This window comes from Vicia villosa, linkage group LG6 (genome assembly GCF_029867415.1).
Source record: "Vicia villosa cultivar HV-30 ecotype Madison, WI linkage group LG6, Vvil1.0, whole genome shotgun sequence".
Taxonomy (NCBI): Eukaryota; Viridiplantae; Streptophyta; class Magnoliopsida; order Fabales; family Fabaceae; genus Vicia; species Vicia villosa.
In genome coordinates this window covers 17,914,045-17,939,751 of record NC_081185.1, presented here as the reverse complement: position 1 = coordinate 17,939,751, position 25,707 = coordinate 17,914,045, and the positions used below count along the sequence as shown (strand labels likewise).

Here is a 25,707-nt window from a genome sequence, read left to right as displayed (position 1 = left end):
GCAAAAGAATTAAAAGAAATCACTTTTTAATATTGTTTTTATTATTGCAAAAAAGGGGGTGCAGCAGTAGTTTTTATATGAACTAAAAAAAAGTTAAGCAAAACTGGGCCAGAAAAGGGGGTGGCGAAAGCAGTCTGTGCCAAAGCCCAGGTTCCATAAGTGGTGGTACATAGCAAGTGAGGGGTGTGGTTCAGAAAGCGTGGTGAGGCCCAGAGCACGTGTGGCCCAACAACCAATAAACCAATTTATTTCCATTTTATTCTCTTTTTCATTAATCAGCATGTGATTATCATGATTTATCATATGGTTTTTATTTAATGGTGAAACGTGACATGCATGCACATGAAATATCAATAGGTCAAAGTGGGAATTAAATCAGATAAGACAAAAATAACTTCCGGACCAATAGGAAATCAGCATGTGCTATTTCGAATCATTGAGATGAGACAAAAACGCCAAGCAACTGGGAATGAGAGCCAAGGAACTCGTGACACGCAGGCAGACTAATGAAATTGGCTTTAGAGACTCAGACGCCGGAGCACCGCTCCGGTCGTCTTCTCCGGTGCATCTAACGGCGGCGACGGACAATTATTTGCAGAAATCAACAAGACTGGCATCTACTGACTCGGATTTTTACGCTGAACATGAATCCGAGCTTCGTTTTCGTTAAATCTTTCTCTATTATTTGGTCCGTGAGAAAAACTAAAACCCTAACTTGTTTAAACCATACCAGAATAACTTCTAAGCCTATCAAATTCATCAAGCACGTTCGCAGAGCACAAATATAAGGTCGGAACATCTAAAAGATACGCATCTAAGCGGAAGGGATCACAAACCAGAATCATGAAGCTTGAACATGAAAACGAAATCATTCAAGGATGCATTCGTCCTATATATTACCGCTAAGATGCTGAGAGAGGTTTGAAGATTTACCTCTTGATTGATCTTTAAGCAGAAAACGAGCAACCTTCGTGTTCCAGATCTGAACTCCGGTGCGTGCCGCTGCGTAGAGAGGCTTCATTCGTGAGAAGCAAACTCAAGTTTGAGGCAGATCTGAGAATCTAGCAGAGGTTTTCTTCGTGAAGGAAAATGCTGAGAAACTTGGAAGGCTGCAACGGATTCAGAATGCTGCGAAGAGGAAGGTAGTGGCTTGAGGTGTGGCTCGGTGGTGGAGATTGAGAATCACAGGGAGAGGTTGAGAATAGTGGTGGTTAGGGTGGTTGAAGTTTGTTACAGTTTGTAACAAACTTTGGAAGGTGATGAGAAGTGGGAAGCGAGGGGGAGGAGAGTGATGCGAGAGTGAGGAGAAGAATGAGAGCAAGTGGAGAAAGAATGAGATTGTGTGGGTTTGAGAATGAATCGTGAAAATATGAAATGAGAGTTATGGATGCTTTTATATGGCAAGTGTGAGATGAATAAGAAGGCTTCTCTGAATGTGGGACTTGTGAATGAGACTTGACACACTAGCACTTGCAGCATAGCTTTTTCTTTGGTGTGGGACTTGAGGATCCTTAGTGTACAAGTTTGGCATTTGCAGCATGGTTCTTAATATCTTTCACGCAGCAGCAAGTGTATGGCTTGAAATGGCAAGTGGTTGTTTGTAGTGTAGCATTGCTACCTTTAATGTGCAAACCTGTTTCATTTATGGCAAGTCTTGTGTGTGCTCTCTTGCTACAAAACTTGTGCTAATGACTATTCTAACAATTCCAAATGAAGGACTTTATGACAATATATCTTGATGTATAAGCACCCAATTGACATAATCTTGTGATCAAACGAAAGGAGGCATGTAATTGTACATGATTGATGTTGGAGATTCCTTGAAATGGAGGCTGGAAGTATAAGAAAAAGGGACTGGAACATGATGGAGTGACACTGCATGGTATGATGCGTGCCTGACTTGTCTTATCCTCAAATTCATGGCGAAAGTGTAGTATGGTCAGGGCACGACTTTGAATGTCTCTATCTTGCTCAATATATGTCCAAAATTAATGAAACCAGATTTAATGGATATGGGACATGGCAGAGAACACTTTTGGATCATGCTTGTTCAATGTGGAAATTTGTGGAGGGAGAAAAATGCATTTGAATCTGGCACACCATGTGCTTGTGGAAAAGCCTTGCGCATGCAGCAAGTCAAGACTGGGCCAGATGTGTACCATTGGCTTTGTGAGGCAGTGACTTTGGACACTCATAATTGCTTCAATATCCACTAAAATGGCTCAATTCTTGTTTCAATGGATAGAGGGGATGGCAAAGAAGAGAATGATACCAAGTTTGCATTCATAGCATTTTTGTAGAGTTCTAAAATTGGCTTGAGATTTGGCATGCCACGTGCTTGCTGAAATGCCTGGTCATGACCTGGCTTGTGACTTGGATTATGACTTGGTTCTAATAGATTTTCAGTAACTTCAAACAACTTTAACTCTTCATACAAGCTTCAAATGAAAAAGTGTCCAACTACAAAGTTGTTCTCCTCCATGAGAGGAACAACTTTGATGTTGGAAATTTCTTTAAAAAATGTCATTTGCCACGTGTAAATCAGGGCTGAAGTGGACTATTCAACAAGATTTAAAATGCCAAAATATTTTCTAAGTGTTGAAACTTTCCATTTTTGTCATTTTCTATTTTTAGCAACTTTTGTCAAACTCCTGATTTTATCCATTCTTTGACTTTTCTTGACCGATTTTCCATCAAAAGTCAATATTTGAATAATTCTTCCGATTTTGACCCAAAAGTCAACTGTTCCGATTTTTCTCCGATTTCAATGAAATTCCCGATTAATCCGCTTCTGACCAATGGAAATCAACTGAACACTTCCACACAAGCATCATGCCACTTCTCCTTATTTTATCAGCTCTTGATTAAATGTTGACCAGAAAGTCAACTGGTTGACTTTGGTCAAAGAAACCCTGATTAAGAGGATCAGATGAATTACAAGCTTGTACACTCTCACCAATGCCTTAAGTTGAGAATGAGAAAACCCTAATCCAGGAAGCCTTCCATAAAGCCACATGATTACATTGGCCTCCTTGTTTTCTGATCAAGAATTCTTTGCCCTAAAAGCTCTTTCTTGCTAGTCTTTGAATGGTACCAATGATATGAATGCATGGGTATGGATTATGACCTAAGTGATGTATGTTCATGAACGCAAAACCTAAGCCAGTTAGAAGTAAAGGGGTAGGACAAATTTGGGGTATGACAAGGGGCAACTGGTTCAGGAATTCTTTTTGGGATAAGAATATCGTTGTCTCATCATCTCTTTTTGCGAAGAGAACAATTCTTCGGGAGAATCCTTTTGTTCATCCTATGGAGACAACTGCTGACGTTCCTTCTGTTGTTCACAACTCAAAGGAAAATTTTGCTTTTATTTTGAAAAAGAAAAGTGAAGTAAATTCATTTAAAACTTATTTTTTCTTTTTTCTTTCAAAAATGAATAACACAATTAAAGCGTCATTTTGCAAGCTGAAAGAAATTAAAGATTGTAAACAAATGGGCACAAGGCTCAAATTTATTTAATAGGATGGTAATCAGCTAAAGGCGTGATTCCATAGAGTATTTACAAAAGTTGGAAATGGTAATTATGCGGAAAAGGCTACATTGAAAGCAATAACCACTATTCTCCCTAACAACTTTGAGTTCCAACTGTGCTTGTCGCTTCAGATTGGCGATGATTTGATGGAAGATCATTTGATGAAAAGACTCTTCAGGTGACGAAGTACGAACTGATGCAGTTACTTTGTCATTATTCCTTAATTTTTGCCTAGATTGCCCTTTCAGGTTTTCAATCTACCAGGATAATTTTTCTGTTTATTGTCTCTAATTTTTGCCTGGACCGTCCTTTCGGGTTTTCAGTCCACCGAGACGCTCATTTTTGCCTAAGCCGCCCTTTGCGGGTTTTCGACTTACCGAGCTGTTCTTTTGTATTTTTTAGACAAAGTATTTCTTGACGGCATCAGCATTCACAGGATGCGAGAGTTCATCACCATCCATGGTTGCAAGAGTCATGGCGCCGCCAGAAAATGTTCTTTTGACAACATACGGGCCCTCGTAATTAGGAGACCATTTGCCCCTAGAATCTGGTTGAAAAGACAAGATCTTTTTAAGCACGAGGTCGCCTTCTCGAAATTCACGAGGTCGAACCTTTTTGTTGAAGGCTTGTTTCATCCTTGCTTGGTATAACTATCCATGGCATAGAGCAGTCATACGTTTTTCTTCGATTAAGTTCAACTGATCGTATCTGCTTTGACACCATTCAGCCTCTGATAACTTAGTCTCCATGAGGACTCTCATTGATGGGATTTCAACCTCTACGGGGAGCACAGCTTCCATGCCGTATACTAGAGAAAAGGGAGTTGCCCCTGTTGAAGTACGCACTGAAGTACGGTATCCATGTAAAGCAAATGGCAGCATTTCGTGCCAGTCTTTGTAAGTGACGAACATTTTCTGGACGATCTTCTTAATATTCTTGTTAGCGGCTTCAACGGCGCCATTCATTTTTGGTCTGTAAGGAGAAGAGTTATGATGCTCAATCTTGAATTCCTCACACAGTTCTTTCATCATTTTGTTGTTCAAGTTTGAACCATTGTCAGTAATGATCTTGCTGGGAACACCATATCGGCAAATGATGTTGTTTTTGATGAACCTCACAACCACTTGTCTTGTAACGTTGGCGTAAGATGCTGCTTCGACCCATTTGGTGAAGTAATCAATTGCCACCAAGATGAAACGATGACCGTTTGAAGCTTTCGGTTCGATCATTCCAATCATGTCGATACCCCACATGGAGAAAGGCCATGGAGATGAGAGAACGTTGAGTAGAGTCGGCGGCACATGGATCTTATCTGCGTAGATCTGGCACTTGTGACATCTCTTCACGTGTTTATAACAATCAGATTCCATTGTCAACCAATAGTATCCTGCTCTTAACATTTTCTTGGACATTGCATGCCCATTTGAATGAGTTCCAAAGGACCCTTCATGCACTTCATACATTAACATATCTTCTTCGTGTCTGTCCACGCATCTGAGCAAAACCATGTCGAAGTTTCTTTTGTATAGCACATCTCCGTTCAGGAAGAAACTGCCAGAAAGCCTCCTTAGAGTTTTCTTATCTTTGTTTGATGCCCCAAGTGGGTACTCTTGAGTTTGAAGGAAGCGTTTGATGTCGTAAAACCACGGTTTATCATCGATGACTGCTTCAGTTGCAAACACATAGGCGGGCCTTTCAAGGCGCGTAATTCTGACTGTAGGCATATCATTCCAGTGATTGACTTTGAACATGGAAGATAGAGTAGCCAAGGCGTCTGCCATTCGATTCTGATCTCGAGGTATATGATGCAATTCAACCTTGTTGAAGAAAGTCAACAGACGTCTTGCATAATCTCTGTAAGGCATCAAGCCAGGGTGGTAAGTTTCCCACTTGTCTTTGATTTGGTTGATCACGAGAGCTGAATCTCCATATATGTCGAGGATCTTGATCCTTAAGTCAATGGCTTCTTCGAGACCCATGATACAAGCTTCATATTCTGCGACGTTGTTGGTGTAATCAAATAGCAATCTGGAGGAGAACGGGATATGAGTACCCTTGGGAGTGATGATAACTGCCCCAATTCCATTGCCAAAAGCGTTTACTGCTCCATCAAAAATTAGGCCCCATCTTGATCCAGGATCAGGACCTTTTTCAGGTAATGGTTCGTCACAATCTTTCATCTTCAAGTACATGACATCTTCGTCAGAAAAGTCAAACTTGAGAGATTGATACTCATTAATAGGTTGATGCGCCAAATGATCGGCGAGAATGCTTCCTTTGACCGCTTTTTGAGCACGGTACGTGATGTCATATTCGGATAACAGCATTTGCCATCGGGCGATCCTTCCTGTTTAGGCAGGCTTTTCAAAGACGTACTTGATCGGATCCATTTTGGAGATTAACCAAGTAGTATTGTTGATCATGTATTGGCGGAGACGTTTTGAAGCCCAGGCCAAAGCACAACATGTTTATTTGAGCATGGAGTAACGAGACTCACAATCTGTGAATTTCTTACTCAGGTAATAAATGGCATGCTCCTTCTTACCGGTTTCATCTTGCTGTCCAAGCACACAACCCATGGATTCTTCCAACACGGTAAGGTACATGATTAGTGGTCTTCCTTCAACTGGAGGAATCAATATCGGTGGTTCTAACAGGTATTCCTTGATACTGTCGAACGCTTTCTGGCAATCTTCAGTCCATACAACCCCTTGATCTTTGCGGAGAAGCTTGAAAATTGGCCCACAAGTAGCAGTCATTTGAGAGATAAATCTGGAGATATAGTTCAATCGTCCAAGAAATCCTCTTACTTGCTTTTCAGTTTTTGGTGCAGGCATCTCTTGAATAGCTCTGACTTTGTCGGGATCTACTTCAATACCTCTTTGGCTGACAATGAAATCCAAGAGTTTTCCAGATCTAACCCCAAAAGCACATTTGTTAGGATTCAAGCGAAGCTGATATTTCCTTAGTCGTTGAAACAACTTCAGAAGGTATTCAATATGTTCTTCTTCTGTGCTGGACTTGGCTATCATGTCGTCCACATAAACTTCAATTTCTTTATGCATCATGTCATGAAAGAGAGTAGTCATTGCCCTTTGGTAAGTTGCGCCTGCATTCTTTAATCCAAACGGCATCACTTTGTAGCAAAAGTTACCCCATGGGGTGATGAAAGATGTCTTCTCCATGTCTTCGGGAGCCATCTTGATTTGATTATAACCGGAGAACCCGTCCATGAAGGAAAAGACGTTGAACTTAGCGGTGTTATCAACCAGCATGTCAATATGTGGTAATGGAAAGTCATCTTTTGGACTGGCTTTGTTCAAGTCACGGTAGTCAACACACATCCTGACTTTACCATCTTTCTTCGGAACTGGCACTATGTTGGCCAACCATTGAGGATACTCGGAGGTGACAAGAAAACCTGCGTCGAGCTATTTTTGAACTTCTATTTTGATCTTGTTAGCCATATCAGGGTGAGTCCTTCGCAATTTCTGCTTGACTGGCGGACATTCTGGCTTCAATGGCAAGTAATGCTGAACAATATTGGTATCCAACCCAGGCATGTCTTGGTAGGACCAAGCAAATATGTCAACATATTCTTTGAGAAGATCTATCAGCTTGCTCTTGACATCAGTATCAAGCAGCGATCCAATGGTCACTTCTTTTTTGTCTTCTTCAGAACTCAAGTTGATCTTTTCTAAAGGCTCTTTGTGAGGCAGAATGGCTCTTTCCTCGTGCTTAAGTAATCGGGAGATCTCGTCCGGGATCTCTTCTTCTTCCTCTTCTTCGGCTTCGAACACAGGAAACTCAAAGTTGGGAGAGGGCATAGGGTTATTGCATTCAATGGGTTTATCAATAGTAAATCTGCACATGTGATTTATATTTATTTCAGAAATTTTATGAATGCAAGAGTGTATGCAGATTTTTTTTGAAAAGTTTCTTTTTTTTTTTTTTGGTTTTTTAGGATTACCATTTCCAGAAAAAAGCAAAAAATTAAAAAACACATAGTGTAGGGAATTCAAAATGACACTTTATTTATGATTCATTTTTGAAACAAAGCCCTAAACACAAACTCATTTGCCTTGGGCAGGACAAAGAGGGAAACCTTTAAAACAAAGCCCTATACACAAACTTATTTGGGCAGGACAGAAATTTAAAAGCAAAGCCCTATAAAACATCTCTCTGCTTTGGGCCAAGCAGGAGGTCAAAATAACAACGAGGTGATTACTTTGAGCGGCGAACAACATTCGGAACGTCGACAGCTTTCCAGTAGCAACGAACTCCTCTGTGTATTATGTATTCAGGAAAATTTCCCTCAGAATCTTCTTCAGTGATGACATTGACCGCTGGTCGAGCAGGATTTGAAGGTCCTGGTTTGTCACCCTTGTTCTTTGTAGAACTGAGACGGTCTTCCTCTGCTTCTTGAAGAACATAAGATGAGTCACAATCTTCAGGATCTTCAGGATGTAATTCCCAATCTTCAGGATGAAGAGACTCATTATCAGAGACACTTTCCAAGTCAACTGCGGGGCCATCTTCCCCATTATCTTCAAAAATGGCATTTATGTGATAATAACCGTCTCCAGGGTTATCAATCTTTGTAGATGCGTTGAAGCTGAAATCTTCAGTAATTTCAGGTTGCTGTGAAAATTGAGAGTGCTTGTAAGCCTCTTCTGGTTGACTGTTATATTCAAAGGGATCTCCCCATCTAGTTGGTTGGATGTCTTCAATCGCAATCTTTGAACTTTCAGGTGCAGTATATTTCACCATGTAATCAAATTTTCCACTTGGTTGTCCCAAGATGTCCCAGACCTCTGCAGGAATAGGCGGAGTTTCTTTAGCACTTGTTTTGACTTTGCCTCTGGTTTTCTCTGAAGGAGGACAGAACGGTGCATACTGTTCTTCCTGAGATATGTATCCCGAGTCATTGAGATAACATTTCCATTCTTCTTCAGGATCAGGTAGACCTTCTTCGATGCATTCTTCGATAAGGACATTAACCTCTTGAGGAATTGGGTTAAGGAACCCTCCACTATGGAACGTCTCTTTGATCGGACGAAGGGTTTCATCCTTCTTGTTGCAGTTTGAGAACATCGGTGAACATCCGAGTCCTGCTCTGGTTTCATTGTTGGTAGGGATCACAACTTGCCCCCAGCCAGTGGTAGTACCGTCTTTTACTACCTTTACTGCCTCTTTATATGAAGAGATTGATGCTTTCTTCTTGGAAGATTCGTCTTCTAAAGAGAGACCTTGGAACTGCGTTCCTTCCGCATTATCAGCAGTAATGAAAGAGAAATTGGATAAATGGCTCACCATCAAGGCTTGCTCCCCACTTAATGTTACCAATTTTCCATTTGTTACAAATTTCAACTTTTGATGGAGCGTAGAAGTTACTGCCCCTGCTTCATGGATCCATGGTCGTCCTAACAGACAACTATAAGCAGCTTGAATGTCCATGACCTGGAAGATGATTTGAAATGTATGTGGACCAATTGTCATGGGAAGGTTGACTTCGCCGATAACAGATTTTCGCGATCCATCAAATGCTTTGACTACTACACCACTGAACTTCATAGGCATTCCTTGGTAAGACAAGCGAGCAAGAGTCGTCTTTGGCATCACATTCAAGGAAGATCCAGTGTCTACTAGCACGTTGGACAAAGAGTCTGACTGACAGTTCATAGAAATGTGTAGAGCAAGATTGTGATTTCTTCCTTCCTCGGGAAGTTCTTCATCACAGAAGCTTAAATTGTTGCAAGCTGTTATGTTGGCTATTATCCCATCAAAATGGTCAACAGTCACATCATGATCTACAAAAGCTTGATCCAAAACTCTCATCAGGGCTTCCCTATGAGCTTCAGAGTTTAAAAGCAAAGAAAGTATTGAAATCTTTGAAGGAGTCTGCATAAGCTGATCTACAATCTTGTATTCGCTTCTTTTGATAAGCTTCAAAATTTCATCAAAGTCAGGATTGACATTAGTTCCAATGGATTGACCAACATCAGTGCTTGTATTACTGCTAGGAATTTCCACAGGATTCCCCACTAGTGTATCAACAGGATTTTGCCTGGTTGCAGGAGCAACGGGCTGCTTTGGCGGTAATGGAGTGTATACACGTCCACTTCTTGTTACTCGACTCACATCAGCGATATTCACGACAGATGAAAGAGTAGGTAAGGGAACTTCTTGTCCATTCTTTATCATTGTTGCATTGTAGTTGTAGGGAACTGCCTTGTCAGAGTCATAAGTGTCGCGGGGAAAAATCGTTTGTTTTTCGGGATGAGACACCTGATGCCTTCTTTGGGCTCGAGTGCTCAAAAAATGATTTTTCTTTTGTACCGACCAAACTTTTTATTGTTTCCAAAAGAGGAAAAGGAAAAAAGCTGCAATAACCTAAAAAGTGGGGGGAGAGATCTTGGGTAAGATGGTTGGTTATACGAAGGGAAGGTATTAGCACCCAACGTATCTATAGTACTCTATAGGTTTCTTTGCTTTATTTTTCATTCCATGTTATTGAGAGGTTCTGTTGTGAAATAGGTGGGACCTAAGGTGTTTGTTTGATTATGCTCGCAAAGATCATCGCGATCCTCTGCATACATATCCCCTAGAGGGAATCAGAGCATCTGTAGCTCGGGGTCTACGGGTGCTAAGGTTTGAATGGTTTTTTTTGTTTTATTTTGCTCGCCAAGGATCGACCTTGTGCCTACGTATTCTCAAAGGGATGTTGAGAAAGTCAGAGCAATCGTAGTTCCCACTTATGCTAGTGGAAGCAAAGGATAAGAGACAAATGTCATCTAAATATTCGATGTATCTAATCTATATCATCACATACATCTGTTTGTTTTTGTTTGAAAATCTTTTCATTATAAGCCCGGGGCCATGCCACTTAGGGTGCTTAGAATGATAAAGATGTTTTTGTTGTTTAACCAGCCTTGTGGCAAAAACTTTCAATGAAGTCAGCCTTGTGACAAAAAGTTTTGATTAATCAGCTGTCGCGGGTGAAAAACCGTTTTGTTCCTCTTTTTGTGGGATGAGACACCTGATGCCTTCTTTGGGCTCGAGTGCTCAAAAAAAATGATTTTTCTTTGTACCGACCAAACTTTTTATTGTTTCCAAAGGAGGAAAAGGGAAAAAGCTGCAATAACCTAAAAGTGGGGGAGAGATTCCGGGTAAGAGGGTTGGTTATACGAAGGGAAGGTATTAGCACCCAACGTATCTATAGTACTCTATAGGTTTCTTTGTTTTGTTTATTCCATTCTTGTTGTGGTGGAGGTTCTTGTGAGAAAGAGGTGGGACCTAAGGTGTTTGTTTGATTATGCTCGCAAAGATCATCGCGATCCTCTGCATACATATCCCCTAGAGGGAATCAGAGCATCTGTAGCTTGGGGTCTACGGGTGCTAAGGTTTGAATGGTTTTTTTTGTTTTGTTTTGCTCGCCAAGGATCGACCTTGTGCCTACGTATTCTCAAAGGGATGTTGAGAAAGTCAGAGCAATCGTAGTTCCCACTTATGCTAGTGGAAGCAAAGGAAAATAGACAAATGTCGTCTAAATGCTAGATGTATCTAATCTATATCATCACATACATCTGTTTGATTTTGTTTGAAAATCTTTTCATTATAAGCCCGGGGCCATGCCACTTAGGGTGCTTAGAATGATAAAGATGTTTTTGTTTAACCAGCCTTGTGGCAAAAGTTTCAATGAAGTCAGCCTTGTGACAAAAACTTTGATTAATCAGCCAGCCTTGTGGCAAAAGTTTCAATGAAGTCAGCCTTGTGACAAAAACTTTGATTAATCATCCAGTACGGTGGTAAAACAGTTTGATTGATTAGCCAGCCTTGTGGCAAAAAGAAGTTTGATTGATTGATTGATTGATTGTTTGTGATGATATAGAAGAGATACTCCTAGCATAGAGATGAAAAATGTCTAATCTCCTAGGGTATTTGTTTTGGATATTGGGGATGCTTATAAGAAGCCCGTGGGTCCTTGTACGAAGCCCAAGAGGAGGCTATCCGAGGGTCCTTGCATTGTAAGCCCAAGAGGAGGCTATGGGAGGGACAATCCAGGGTCCTTGCATTGTAAGCCCAAGAGGAGGCCATGGGAGGGTCACTCGTTTGTACAAAGCCCAAGGGGAGGCATGGTATAGTTGGTTTGAGCTCTTAGAGCGATTTCACCGGGAAACCATACTCTATGTCCTAACCTAAACTAGGAAGATTCTTTGCACGAAGCCCAATAGGAGGCTATGGGGAACCTAGTGTTGTACTAAGTTGAATAAGCATATAACACAATCACAAGTATGAACAAGTACGAACAAACATGAACAAGTACATGAACAAATATGAACAGTTACAAAGTGTGTGTATATAATGGAGTTTATGAAGGAAATATACCTGTAAGCATGATCCATTTGTATACACGGCTCGGGACTCACACTCGAGGAGAGGTCCACTTGAATTTATTCAAAGCTATGTAAACAGGTATTTACAAAAAGGGCTTGGGACTTATACCTACATGGAGGCCCATGGTATATTTTTGGGAAGATTTAAAGAAACCTTCATTTTTGGTTTGTTATTCAAAGTTAAAAATCAAACTGATCGAGGTATGTACAAAAGGCGTACAATGAAATACCTAATTTCATGTACTTGAGTGGGTATGTACAAAAGGGCTTGGGACTTATACCTACGTGGAGGCCCATGATTGTTTACAAAACATGGTTGATCGTTTTATTTACAGTCGCGTTGTTTGAAAAACGGTTTGGAAGTTTGTTTTGAAAGAAGTTTATTCTGTTTGAAGAAAAACTGTACAAAAGGAAAAAAGGAGTGGGTCTTATACTCTCTAATATTCGAGAGGCCCCACTTTATTTTGAAAATCAATTGATTAGTCAAAAGAATTTAATCAAAAAGAAGTGGTTTATCGTTTAAAAAAAAGAATCGCGATCGCTCGTTTTAAAACGATTTGAATTTGACAAAAGTCAACTTAATTAAGTTAAAACAAGTTTTAATACTTAATTAAGACCTAAATGATTAGGGTTTGATCACAAAAAAATATTTACAAGTGATTAGGTTAAAAATTTAAATGAAAAACAATATTTAAAGTATTTAAAAACACTTAAAAATGTATCATTTTAAACCTAATTAAAAACACATTAAATAAATCCTTTTTTGTGATTTTTTTTAATATTATCAAAATAGGTATATTAAATAAGAAGTGTGTAAAAAATGAATGAAAAATGAATTGATTTGGTTAGTTAAATAATTAGATGAAGTTTGTAAAAAATTGAAAGAAAAATAGTGCTAAAAAAGAAGGTTTGGTCCCTTGGAGTGTTGAACTCGTGACCTTGAGGTTACCATTCAAAAACTTAGCCAACTGGACCACGCGCGTGGTCTGTTAATACTTGCAACGAATTAAAATATATTTTGAATCAATTTCCAAATTTCAGTTTCAAAAATATGGCGCCAAGAACACAAACCCAATTCAAATTTGAAAATTCTGAAAACTGGATTGTTTTGATCAAGTGAATAGCCTATCTTGCTCGATTTTGGACGAGGAACATGATGGTACCATTTAATTCCATTTATTTTCACTCTAAGATCATTAATTTTCTGATGAACACGAAGAACCCTAATTCCCTAATTCAATCTGAAATCGTGTTTGTGCAAGATAATTGGCAATTGATTGAGGGTTAATGATCTATGCATGTGCAGAAACAAGATAGTATGGCAGTTTTTCATTTATGATGCATGTATGATAGAGTTTGAAGTTCATGAGGCTTACCTTCAAAAACGGCCAAACTGGAAATTGAAATCGTGCCTGGAGGTGTTACAGATGTTGTTTCTTGATCTGGACAGCATCAATGGACCTTATGGAACATGTTTGAATGCTTGGAACAGTTTGAATTCACCTGAGCTAAGCTATGGAACCTGAACTGCAGTTGCTTCAAGTATGAATCGAATTTGAAGATGGAGATGTTACAGGTCATATGTGAGTGTTTGGATCATTCATATGAAGTATATGGAAGGTGTTAGAAGTGATAGTTTGGACAGAAATGGCCTGGATTTGATTTTGGCATGATAAGGCTCTCTTTATGCAAACATGGTGGTTGAAGAGTGATTCTGAGATTTAGGTGTTTTTGGGGTGTGTGGATGGATCAAACACATCACATTTGATGTTTATGAGATGTTAGAACCCTCACTTTGGTCAGAACTTCAAAGGTTTAGAGGTTGAGAATTTCACCTCTTTGAAACTTAAGAAACTTGCATTCTAAGAAAGAAGAGAGAAAACCTATAATTGTGAGGTTTTGGTGTGATTTGAAGAGTGATTTGAACCTCTATTTATAGGGCAAGGATTCTGAATGCAAAGCTCTTGCAAGTTGATCAAGAAGTGATGATTTGGCTTAAGAGATAAAATGGAATCTTTTACATTAAATGCAAATGGTTAAAGGTGACTTAACCATGGTTATTTTGCCAAGCTTCTTATCTCTTCCATTCTGATCTTCAAATCAGAAAATATCTTCAATCATTGCATCTATGCATCATTATTTGGATCATTTGGCAATTTGGTTCATAACTTTGGCAAAATGACTTGAAATTTCAAGTGAAAAGTTCACTAATGGCAAAATTCAAAACCATAGCTACACTCCATATTTTTTCATGCTCTTGGACATTTTGGAAAGCTCATGTTACACACTTCAAAAGCTTAGTTGAAAGTTTCTTCAAGACCTTTAAGGAAATGGGTGAAAAAGATCCATGAACTTTGAAGAGAATGAAGTTTTAAGTGAAATTTTCCAAAGGTACCAACTTTGAAGCATCATATCTCTTAAATGGTTGATCTTATGGAAAAAATTTATATGTGTCAAAGTTGTTTATTGGATCAAAATCTACAACTTTCATGTTGGAAGTTTTTTTCAGTTTGTAGGTGAAATTTTGAGTTATTCCCTTCCAAAGTTTGGAAAAAACCATGAAAAACACTTAGAAAAATTTTCTAAGTATGAAAGTCAAACTTTTGACTTTTTGATTCTTGGTTGATTTTCTTGATTTTCCTTGATCAAATGACTTCTCATATCATATATTGATGATTCAAAACTTCAAAAGTCATGGTTGACCAAAATTCCCCAAAAGTCAATGGTGATCTTGTACAGTTGACTTTTTCAGACGAATCGCGTTTCTGGAGATTTCAAATGAAACAGGCTATCCTCATCAAATGAATGGTATGAATGGATCATATTGAAGCATTTGAGGATATTGAGCCATGGTTTGAGTTGTGACACCATGTCCTGATTAAAAAGTCAGTGGTTTAGTGAATTAGGTCAAAAAACCCTAATTGTCGATCTGATGAAATTGATGACTGTAGGTCTTGAATTGAGATGTAATTTCCATTGTATATTGTCATAGGGATTATTTGAGGATGATTGAAACCTTTGATTGACTTCCTGGGGGTTTTTAGGGTTTCCCAAATGTGATCCCTGATTTCAGTCCCTGATAGTTCAAAACCCTGATCTGAGGATTTGTCTGATCAATCTTTGTGTAGGAGATGTTATGAGCCAATGGATTAGGTCAAAATGATGCACTTGGGGTCTTGAGGTCATGTCCCAAGCCATTAAGTCAAATTCTGAGCAAAAGTCAGGAGTGTGTTGTCTTCAGTCAAAACCCTAATTCAGTCGATTCAGAGCTGTTGAGCTTGTTGAAATGAATCTCTGAGGACCAAATGTTGATTATTGATGAAGATGATTCATTTGAGATGAAGGGAGAACAAAACCCTAATTGAGTGTTATTTGTACTGATGAGTGATTTCCTGATTAAATCCTGCTGAGTCACAAGTAGCAAACACAAGCTATGCAATTTGTTAGAGATGCAAATGATGCATATGCAAATGATATGAGGTGGTATCTTAGGTCAAAAATTGGGGTATGACAGATGCCCCTATTTAAGTTTCTTCAACCTGAGATATGAAGATTGAAAATCTTTATTTTGATAGGGTGGAAGAGACTTAAATATCAGAAGACGCGAATTTTGGACCTAAGATACCAAAATTGCGAATGATGCAAGGATATCTTTACCGAGGGGATATCAAGAACTGACTCCACTGGGGAAAAGAGATCGGGAAGGATGTCTCAATCCGTTTTAGGAAGAGAATCTGTTTTTCCTTCGGGAAAGCAAGTGTATGCTTCACCGGGGAATGATAGTTTTGTAAGAAAAGCTTACCTATCGACATTATCGACTATCAACACAGGGATAGACTTGTTTAATAATGCGAAGGTGAAAGGTATGAAACTGTATTACCGACTACCAGCATGGTGATAGACTTGACAAGGTAAAAAGAGTTTCAAAGGTTCGATTAATATTACCGACTATCAGCATTGTGATAGACATGTTGAATAATATAACCAGAACAAAAGGTTACCGACTACCAGCCTCGTGATAGTGGTTTTGAAGACATGATCAATTATCAGCCAAGTGATAAGGTGATCCTGGAGACTTTGCTAGGGAAATTACTGGTTATTCAGCCTTGTGAACAGTAATAAGGCCCTGATTTGTCAAATGGTCTTCATGATTGATTTCCTAGAGAGGAATTTTTTGAAAGAAACATAAACTGCTCAGATGATGAGGCTATTGTTTAGGGTTCAATTTTTTCACGACTCTGTTTAGAGAATCGGAATTTGAATTTTTTGGTAAAGACAAGGTTCTAACCAAGAATGAATTGGAAAGAAATAGTCAAACAAGACTTTGCACCCATGAGGAATGAACTCAACTGGGGATCTCCTCCTTTGTTTTGAAAGGAGAAACTAAAGCAACCTTCTTCCACGAGGAATTATCTCAGTGGGGAACTGGAGAAAGAATATGTTCTTTTCTGCTTATGGGTGACAACCTACTTGGAGAGATGACACGCCCATATTTGTTTCTTCTTTTTTTCTTTTTTTTTTTTTTTTAAGGATAGATATATCCTAAACAAGTGATTCTAAATCAAACATTGAAAAATGCAAGAATGCATAAATGATGCAAATATGTATGAATGATGAATGTCATGAATGTCGCATGCATGCTAACAATACTGACAGACAAAGAAGTATATACTGGAGAGGGACCGACGTCGCAATACAACCAGATACTTGGCAAATGTTTTTCAACACGGTGTAGATAACACGGGTGATGAATGGTGTTGCGTGCTTTAAACTTCTCTGGGGAAGATAAGCATCTTTTTTTTGAGATGGAAGAGCTTCTTCACTGGAGATTGGAAATCTTCGTCACTGGGGATAAAAGACCTTCTTCACTGGGGATAGAAGAGCTTTTTCACTGGGGATAGCTGTTGATGTTCCTTCCGTTGTTCACAACTCAAAGGAAAGTTTCGCTTTTATTTTGAAAAAGAAAAGTGAAGTAAATTCATTTAAAACTTATTTTTTTCTTTTTTTCAAAAGTGAATAACACAATTAAAGCGTCATTTTGCAAGCTAAAAGAAATTAGAGATTGCAAACAAAGGGGCACAAGGCTCAAATTTATTTAATAGGATGGTAATCAGCTAAAGGCGTGATTCCATAGAGTATTTACAAAAGTTGGAAATGGTAATTATGCGGAAAAGGCTACATTGAAAGCAATAACCACTATTCCCCCCAACAACTTTGAGTTCCAACTGTGCTTGTTGCTTCAGATTGGTGATGATTTGATCGAAGATCCTTTGATGAAGTACAGACTCTTCAGGTGACGAAGTATGGACTGATGCAGTTACTTTGTCATGAATCCCTAATTTTTGCCTAGATTGCCCTTTCAGGTTTTCAATCTACCAGGATGAATTTTTCTGTTTTTGTCTCTAATTTTTGCCTGGACCGCCCTTTCGGGTTTTCAGTCCACCGAGACGCTCATTTTTGCCTAAGTCGCCCTTTGCGGGTTTTCGACTTACCGAGCTGTTCTTTTGTATTTTTTAGACAAAGTATTTCTTGACTGCATCAGCATTCACAGGATATGGGAGTTCATCACCATCCATGGTTGCAAGAGTCATGGCGCCGCCAGAAAATGTTCTTTTGACAACGTACGGGCCTTCATAATTAGGAGACCATTTGCCCCTAGAATCTGGTTGAAAAGACAAGATCTTTTTAAGCACGAGGTCGCCTTCTTGAAATTCACGAGGTCGAACCTTTTTGTTGAAGGCGTGTTTCATCCTTGCTTGGTATAACTGTCCATGGCATAGAGCAGTCATACGTTTTTCTTCGATTAAGTTCAACTGATCGTATCTGTTTTGACACCATTCAGCCTCTGATAACTTAGTCTCCATGAGGACTCTCATTGATGGGATTTCAACTTCTACGGGGAGCACAGCTTCCATGCCGTATACTAGAGAAAAGGGAGTTGCCCCTGTTGAAGTACGCACTGAAGTACGGTACCCATGTAAAGCAAATGGCAGCATTTCATGCCAGTCTTTGTAAGTGACGACCATTTTCTGGATGATCTTCTTAATGTTCTTGTTAGCAGCTTCAACGGCGCCGTTCATTTTTGGTCTGTAAGGAGAAGAGTTATGATGCTCAATCTTGAATTCCTCACACAATTCTTTCATCATCTTGTTATTCAAGTTTGAACCATTGTCAGTAATGATCTTGCTGGGAATACCATATCGGCAAATGATGTTATTCTTGATAAACCTCACAACCACTTGTCTTGTAACATTGGCGTAAGATGCTGCTTCGACCCATTTGGTGAAGTAATCAATTGCTACTAAGATGAAACGATGACCGTTTGAAGCTTTCGGTTCGATCATTCCAATCATGTCGATACCCCACATGGAGAAAGGCCACGGAGATGAGAGAACGTTGAGTAGAGTCGGTGGCACATGGATCTTATCTGCGTAGATCTGGCACTTGTGACATCTCTTCACGTGTTTATAACAGTCAGATTCCATTGTCAACCAATAGTATCCTGCTCTTAAGATCTTTTTGGACATTGCATGCCCATTTGAATGAGTTCCAAAGGACCCTTCATGCACTTCATGCATTAACATGTCTGCTTCGTGTCTGTCCACGCATCTGAGCAAAACCATGTCGAAATTTCTTTTGTATAGCACATCTCCGTTCAGGAAGAAACTGCCAGAAAGTCTCCTTAGAGTTTTCTTATCTTTGTTTGATGCCCCAAGCGGGTACTCTTGAGTTTGAAGGAAGCGTTTGATGTCGTGGAACCACGGTTTATCATCGATGACTGCTTCAGTTGCAAACACATAGGCGGGCCTTTCAAGGCGCGTAATTCTGACTTTAGGCACATCATTCCAGTGACTGACTTTGAACATGGAAGATAGAGTAGCCAAGGCGTCTGCCATTCGATTCTGATCTCGAGGTATATGATGCAATTCAACCTTGTTGAAGAAAGTCAACAGACGTCTTGCATAATCTCTGTAAGGAATCAAGCCAGGGTGGAAAGTTTCCCATTTGTCTTTGATTTGGTTGATCACGAGGGCTGAATCTCCATATATGTCAAGGATCTTGATCCTTAAGTCAATGGCTTCTTCGAGACCCATGATACAAGCTTCATATTCTGCGATGTTGTTGGTACAATCAAATAGCAATCTGGCGGAGAACGGGATATGAGTACCCTTGGGAGTGATGATGATTGCCCCAATTCCATTGCCAAAAGCGTTTACTGCTCCATCAAAAATTAGGCCCCATCTTGATCCAGGCTCAGGACCTTCTTCAGGTAACGGTTCGTCACAATCTTTCATCTTCAAGTACAAGACATCTTCATCAGGAAAGTCAAACTTGAGAGATTGATATTCATTAATTGGTTGATGCGCCAAGTGATCGGCGAGAATGCTTCCTTTGACCGCTTTTTGAGCACGGTATTCAATGTCATATTCAGATAACAGCATTTGCCATCGGGCAATCCTTCCTGTTAAGGCAGGCTTTTCAAAGACATACTTGATCGGATCCATTTTGGAGATTAACCAAGTAGTATTGTTGATCATGTATTGGCGGAGACGTTTTGAAGCCCAAGCCAAAGCACAACACGTTTTTTCGAGCATGGAGTAACGAGACTCACAGTCTGTGAATTTCTTACTCAAGTAATAGATGGCATGCTCCTTCTTACCGGTTTCATCTTGCTGTCCAAGCATACAACCCATGGATTCTTCTAACACAGTAAGGTACATGATTAATGGTCTTCCTTCAACTGGAGGAATCAATATTGGTGGTTCTAACAGGTACTCTTTGATACTGTCGAACGCTTTCTGGCAATCTTCAGTCCATACAACCCCTTGATCTTTGCGGAGAAGCTTGAAAATTGGCCCACATGTAGCAGTCATTTGAGAGATAAATCTGGAGATATAGTTCAATCGTCCGAGAAATCCTCTTACTTGCTTTTCAGTTTTTGGTGCAGGCATCTCTTGAATAGCTCTGACTTTGTCGGGATCTACTTCAATACCTCTTTGGCTGACAATGAAACCCAAGAGTTTTCCAGATCTAACCCCAAAAGTACATTTGTTAGGATTCAAGCGAAGCTGATATTTCCTTAGTCGTTGAAACAACTTCAAAAGGTATTCAATATGTTCTTCTTCTGTGCTGGACTTGGCTATCATGTCGTCCACATAAACTTCAATTTCTTTATGCATCATGTCATGAAAGAGAGTAGTCATTGCCCTTTGGTAAGTTGCGCCTGCATTCTTTAATCCAAACGGCATCACTTTGTAGCAAAAGGTACCCCATGGGGTGATGAAAGATGTCTTCTCCATGTCTTCAGGAGCCATCTTGATCTGATTATAACCGGAGAACCCGTCCATGAAGGAAAAGACGTTGAACTTAGCGGTGTTATCAACCAGCATGTCGATATGTGGTAATGGAAAGTCATCTTTTGGACTGGCCTTGTTCAAGTCACGGTAGTCAACACACATTCTGACTTTGCCATCTTTCTTCGGAACTGGCACTATGTTGGCCAACCATTGAGGATACTCTGAGGTGACAAGAAAACCTGCGTCGAGTTGCTTTTGAACTTCCACTTTGATCTTGTTAGCCATATCAGGGTGAGTCCTTCGCAATTTCTGCTTAACCGGCGGACATTCTGGCTTCAATGGCAAGTAATGCTGAACAATATTGGTATCCAACCCAGGCATGTCTTGGTAGGACCAGGCAAACACGTCAACATATTCTTTGAGAAGGTCTGTCAACTTACTCTTGATATCAGCATCAAGCAGCGATCCAATGGTCACTTCTTTTTTGTCTTCTTCAGAACCCAAGTTGATCCTTTCTAAAGGCTCTTTGTGAGGCAGAATGGCTCTTTCCTCGTGCTTAAGTAATCGAGAGATCTCGTCCGGGATCTCCTCTTCTTCCTCTTCTTCGGCTTCGAACACAGGAAACTCAAAGTTGGGAGAGGGCATAGGGTTATTGCATTCAATGGGTTTATCAATAGTAAATCTGCACATGTGATTTATATCTATTTCAGAAAATTTATGAATGCAAGAGTGTATGCAGATTTTTTTTGAAAAGTTTTTTTTTTTATTTGTTTTTTTGTTTTTTAGGATTACCATTTCCAGAAAAAAGCAAAAAATAAAACATATAATGTAGGGAATTCAAAATGACACTTTATTTATGATTCATTTTTGAAACAAAGCCCTAAACACAAACTCATTTGTCTTGGGCAGGACAAAGAGGGAAACTTTTAAAACAAAGCCCTATACACAAAGTTATTTGGGCGGAACATTTAAAAGCAAAGCCCTATAAAACATCTCTCTGCTTTGGGCAAGGCAGGAGGTCAAAATAACAGCGAGGTGATTACTTTGAGCGGCGAACAACATTCGGAACGTCGACAGCTTTCCAGTAGCAACGAACTCCTCTGTGTATTATGTATTCAGGAAAATTCTCCCCAGAATTATCTTCAGTATTGACATTGACCGCTGGTCGAGCAGGATTTGAAGGTCCTGGTTTGTCACCCTTGTTCTTTGTAGAGTTGAAACGGTCTTCTTCTACTTCTTGAAGAGCATAAGACGAGTCACAATCTTCAGAATTTTCAGGATGTATTTCCCAGTCTTCAGGATGAAGAGACTCATTGTCAGCGACACTTTCTGAGTCAGTTGCGGGACCATCTTCCCCTTCATCTTCAAAAATGGCATTTATGTGATAATAACCATCTTCAGGATTATTAACCTTGGCAGATGCATTGAATCCGAAATCTTCAGTAATTTCAGGCTGCTGAGAAAATTGACAGGGCTGATAAGCCTCTTCTGGTTGACTATTATATTCAAAGGAATCTCCCCATCCAGTTGGTTGGATATCCTCAATCGCAATCTTGTAACTTTCAGGTGCAGTATATTTCACCATATAATCAAATTTTCCACTTGGTTGTCCCAAAGTGTCCCAGATTTCTGCAGGAACAGGCTCAGTTTCATTGCCTTTGGATTTCTCTGAAGGAGGATATGGTTCTTCCTGAGATATGTATCCCGAGTCATTGAGATAACATTTCCATTCTTCTTCAGGATCAGGTAGACCTTCTTCGATGCATTCCTCAATAAGGACATTGACCTCTTGAGGAATTGGGTTAAGGAACCCTCCACTATGGAACGTTTCTTTGATCGGACGAAGGGTTTCATCCTTCTTGGTGCAGTTTGAGAATGTTGGTGAACATCCGAGACCTGCTCTAGTTTCATTCTTGGTCGGGATCACAACTTGCCCCCAGCCAGTGGTAGTTCCATCTTTCACTACTTTTACTGCCTCTTTGTAAGAAGAGATTGATGCTTTCTTTTTGGAAGATTCGTCTTCTAAAGAGAGACCTTGGAACTGAGTTCCTTCCACATCATCAGCACCGATGAAAGAGAAATTGGATAAATGACTCACCATTAAGGCTTGTTCCCCACTTATTGTTACCAATTTTCCATTTGTTACAAATTTTAACTTTTGATGGAGCGTAGAAGTCACTGCCCCTGCTTCGTGGATCCATGGTCGTCCCAACAGACAGCTATAAGCAGCTTGAATGTCCATGACCTGGAAGGTGATTTGAAATGTATGGGGACCAATTGTCATGGGAAGGTTGACTTCGCCGATAACAGATTTTCGCGATCCATCAAATGCTTTGACAACTACACCACTGAACTTCATAGGCATTCCTTGGTAAGACAAGCGAGCAAGAGTCGTCTTTGGCATCACATTCAAGGAAGATCCGGTGTCTACCAACACATTGGACAAAGAGTCTGACTGACAGTTCATAGAAATGTGCAAAGCAAGATTGTGATTTCTGCCCTCCTCGGGGAGTTCTTCATCACAGAAGCTTAAATTGTTACAAGCTGTTATGTTGGCTATTATCCCATCAAAGTGATCAACAGTCACATCATGATCTACAAAAGCTTGATCTAAGACCTTCATCAGGGCTTCCCTGTGGGCTTCTGAGTTTAACAGCAATGAAAGTATTGAGATTTTTGAAGGAGTCTGCATAAGCTGATCCACAATCTTGTATTCACTTCTTTTGATAAGCTTCAAAATTTCATCAAAGTCTGGATTGACATTGGTTCCACTGGATTGACCAACATCAATGTTTGTATTACTGACAGGAGTTTCCTCAGGATTCCCCACTGGCGTATTGACAGGATTTTGCCTGGTTGCAGGAACAACAGGCTGCTTTGGAGGTAGTGGAGTATACACACGTCCACTTCTTGTTACACGACTTACATCAGCGATGTTTACGACAGATGAAAGAGTTGGTAAAGGAACTTCTTGTCCATTCTTTATCATTGTAGCATTGTAGTTGTATGGAACTGCCTTGTCAGAGTCATAAGGAACAGGTCCAGGTAAACAAATGATCAAAGGAGCAACAGGAACCTTCGGCTTGTTGTAAGTAACTTCCATGCGCTCAGGCATGTTGAAATGAGGAACGATGACGTTAACTGTAGGCATTTCCGAGTTGATATCTGAGACTAAAAGCTCATGCGGATAACATCCTATCATGTTAACTTCATTTTCATCCCTATTTCTGTAGATCTGAATAGTACCATTATCCAACAAACTTGGAGATCTCTTCTCACAATCGAACATCCGTGAGGATCTACACAACATATGCTACAGGAACCGTATTGATGCTGGCGAAAATTCTGCCCTCGACAGAGAGTGGCGTGCATTTGTACCAAATCGGCTCTTGAGTAATTGATATTATAGACCCGGTATGGACCAGGACATCCATATACCATGTTTACAACATGCCCTCCATGATTGGGCAGCGGATTTGCTTGCACATTTGGATTCAAATTTCTGAAAGAGAGAAGATTAGATCTAACCAACCTCTGAACTTCATATTTCAAAGCTATGCAATGCTCAAGATCATGGCCAGGTGCTCCTTGATGATAAGGGCATGAGACCTCAGCTTTGTACCACCATGGGAGTCTCTCAGGTACTGGTGGTGGTGCTTTAGTTTGAATAAGGCCTCTTTCAATCAGTGCAGGGTACAATTCTGTGTAGGTCATCGGAATCGGATCAAACTGTGGAGCTCTTTGCACACGATTCTGATTATTGTTCAGCTGCTGAGCCTGTGGTCGAGGCTGTTGTTGCTGAAATTGCGGGGTAAATCCCGGATTCGGCGCTGTATTAACGACTGGCGCAATAGCAGCAATCTGTCGTTGACGATTGACGTTTCCTCTTGGCTTCCCTTGGGATACCATGTCAACACTTTGTTCTTTCTTCTTTGGGAAACCACTTCCGAACTTTTTGGTTCCACTCGAAGATCCACTTTCTTTAGTCAGACGTCCGGTTCGGACTCCTTCTTCTAGACGCATCCCCATGTTTACCATTTCGGTGAAATCACTTGGAGCACTAGCAATCATGCGTTCATAATAAAACGGACTGAGAGTATTCAAGAAGATCTTTGTCATCTCTTTTTCTTTTAATGGTGGATTAATCTGAGCAGCAGTTTCTCTCCATCGTTGGGCATACTCTTTGAAAGCTTCATGGTCTTTCTGAGCCATGGATCGAAGCTGATCTCTGTCCGGAGCCATATCCGAGTTATACTTGTATTGTCGGACAAAGGCCTCACCTAGGTCATTGAAAGTCCGAATATTGGTGCTATCCAAACCTGTGTACCACTTCAGTGCGGCACCAGTCAAACTGTCTTGAAAGTAATGGATAAGCAACTGATGATTATCTGCATAAGTAGACATCTTTCTGGCATACATCACAAGATGGCTTTGTGGACAAGAACTACCTTTGTACTTCTCAAAGTCTGGGACCTTGAACTTAGCCGGTATTTGTACACTGGGAACCAAACATAGCTCCTGGGCATTCTTTCCAAACAAATCTTTGCCACGAATAGCTTTGACTTCCAGTTGAATCTTGTTGAACTGCTCTTGGAGATCTCCCACAAGATTACGCTGATTTGTGCTATCACCTTGATCATGATAAATCTCATTGCCATCATAAGGAACAGTGTGAACCGTAGGGGTCGGAACTGTCATAGTGGGTTGAGAAAGTGCCATAGTGATTTGGGAAAAAGTTACCCCTGATTTGGAGTAAATGCTGAACCTTGTGCAGCAGGCGCTTCAGTTGTAGCTGTTTGAACCCCAGAGAAATTATGGCGGAAACCTGTACCAAAACTGAAAGGCGGGCCCCAACCTTCTGGCATGGAGAAAGATGGAATACCGAATGCAACTGTAGAAACTGGAGTAGTGACTTCAGATGTTACCGTAGCTTGACTGTTGGGTGGCGGCGGCTGATTCTGTGCGGCCATTAAAGAGTCAACCAGAGTAGTGAGACTTTCCAACTTTTCCTGAAGGGTGGTCACTGTACCACGGAGCTCAATATTCTCTTGTTCAGAGTGTTCCATTACTCTTCTTCTGCTTGAACGAGTATTGTATCTGTGATCTGATTGCGAGCGCGGTCGAGAAACTTTGAGACGCGACAGCTTGACGATCTAATGGAGAAAGATCCAAAAGATGAGACTCTATACAACAGACTCGATATGCAGAATGATGTATGCAAAAAGAAATTTATGATTTTTCCAAACATTTTAAAGATTATTTCCTTGCAAACATTTGAACACAAACAATTCTTTTATTCATTCATTTCATTTTTTTTGCAATAATGGGAAATGTTACAACATTGGAGCGTAGCTCCTTACAAAAGCAAATGATAAATGAAAATCTAAACAAATCCTAAGCATCTTCATCAGATGAAGAACCAAATGCATTGTGCAGCTTGAGCTTCATGATTTCTTTCCCATAGTAAGCTTTCAACTCGGCC

The 25,707-nt window shown here is 40.1% G+C and overlaps 1 protein-coding gene across 1 annotated transcript; it reads right to left on the bottom strand.

The window, feature by feature from the left end:
- Window positions 1-423: 423 nt before the first annotated feature.
- On the bottom strand, window positions 424-24,860 carry LOC131613274 (uncharacterized; the record flags this gene model as incomplete). The annotated part of the gene is made up of 3 exons (XM_058884960.1): window positions 424-568; window positions 21,692-23,154; window positions 23,553-24,860. Coding segments are annotated over 3 exons (2,916 nt in total), but the record flags the coding sequence as incomplete, so codon positions are not given.
- Between the last annotated feature and the right edge of the window lie 847 nt (window positions 24,861-25,707).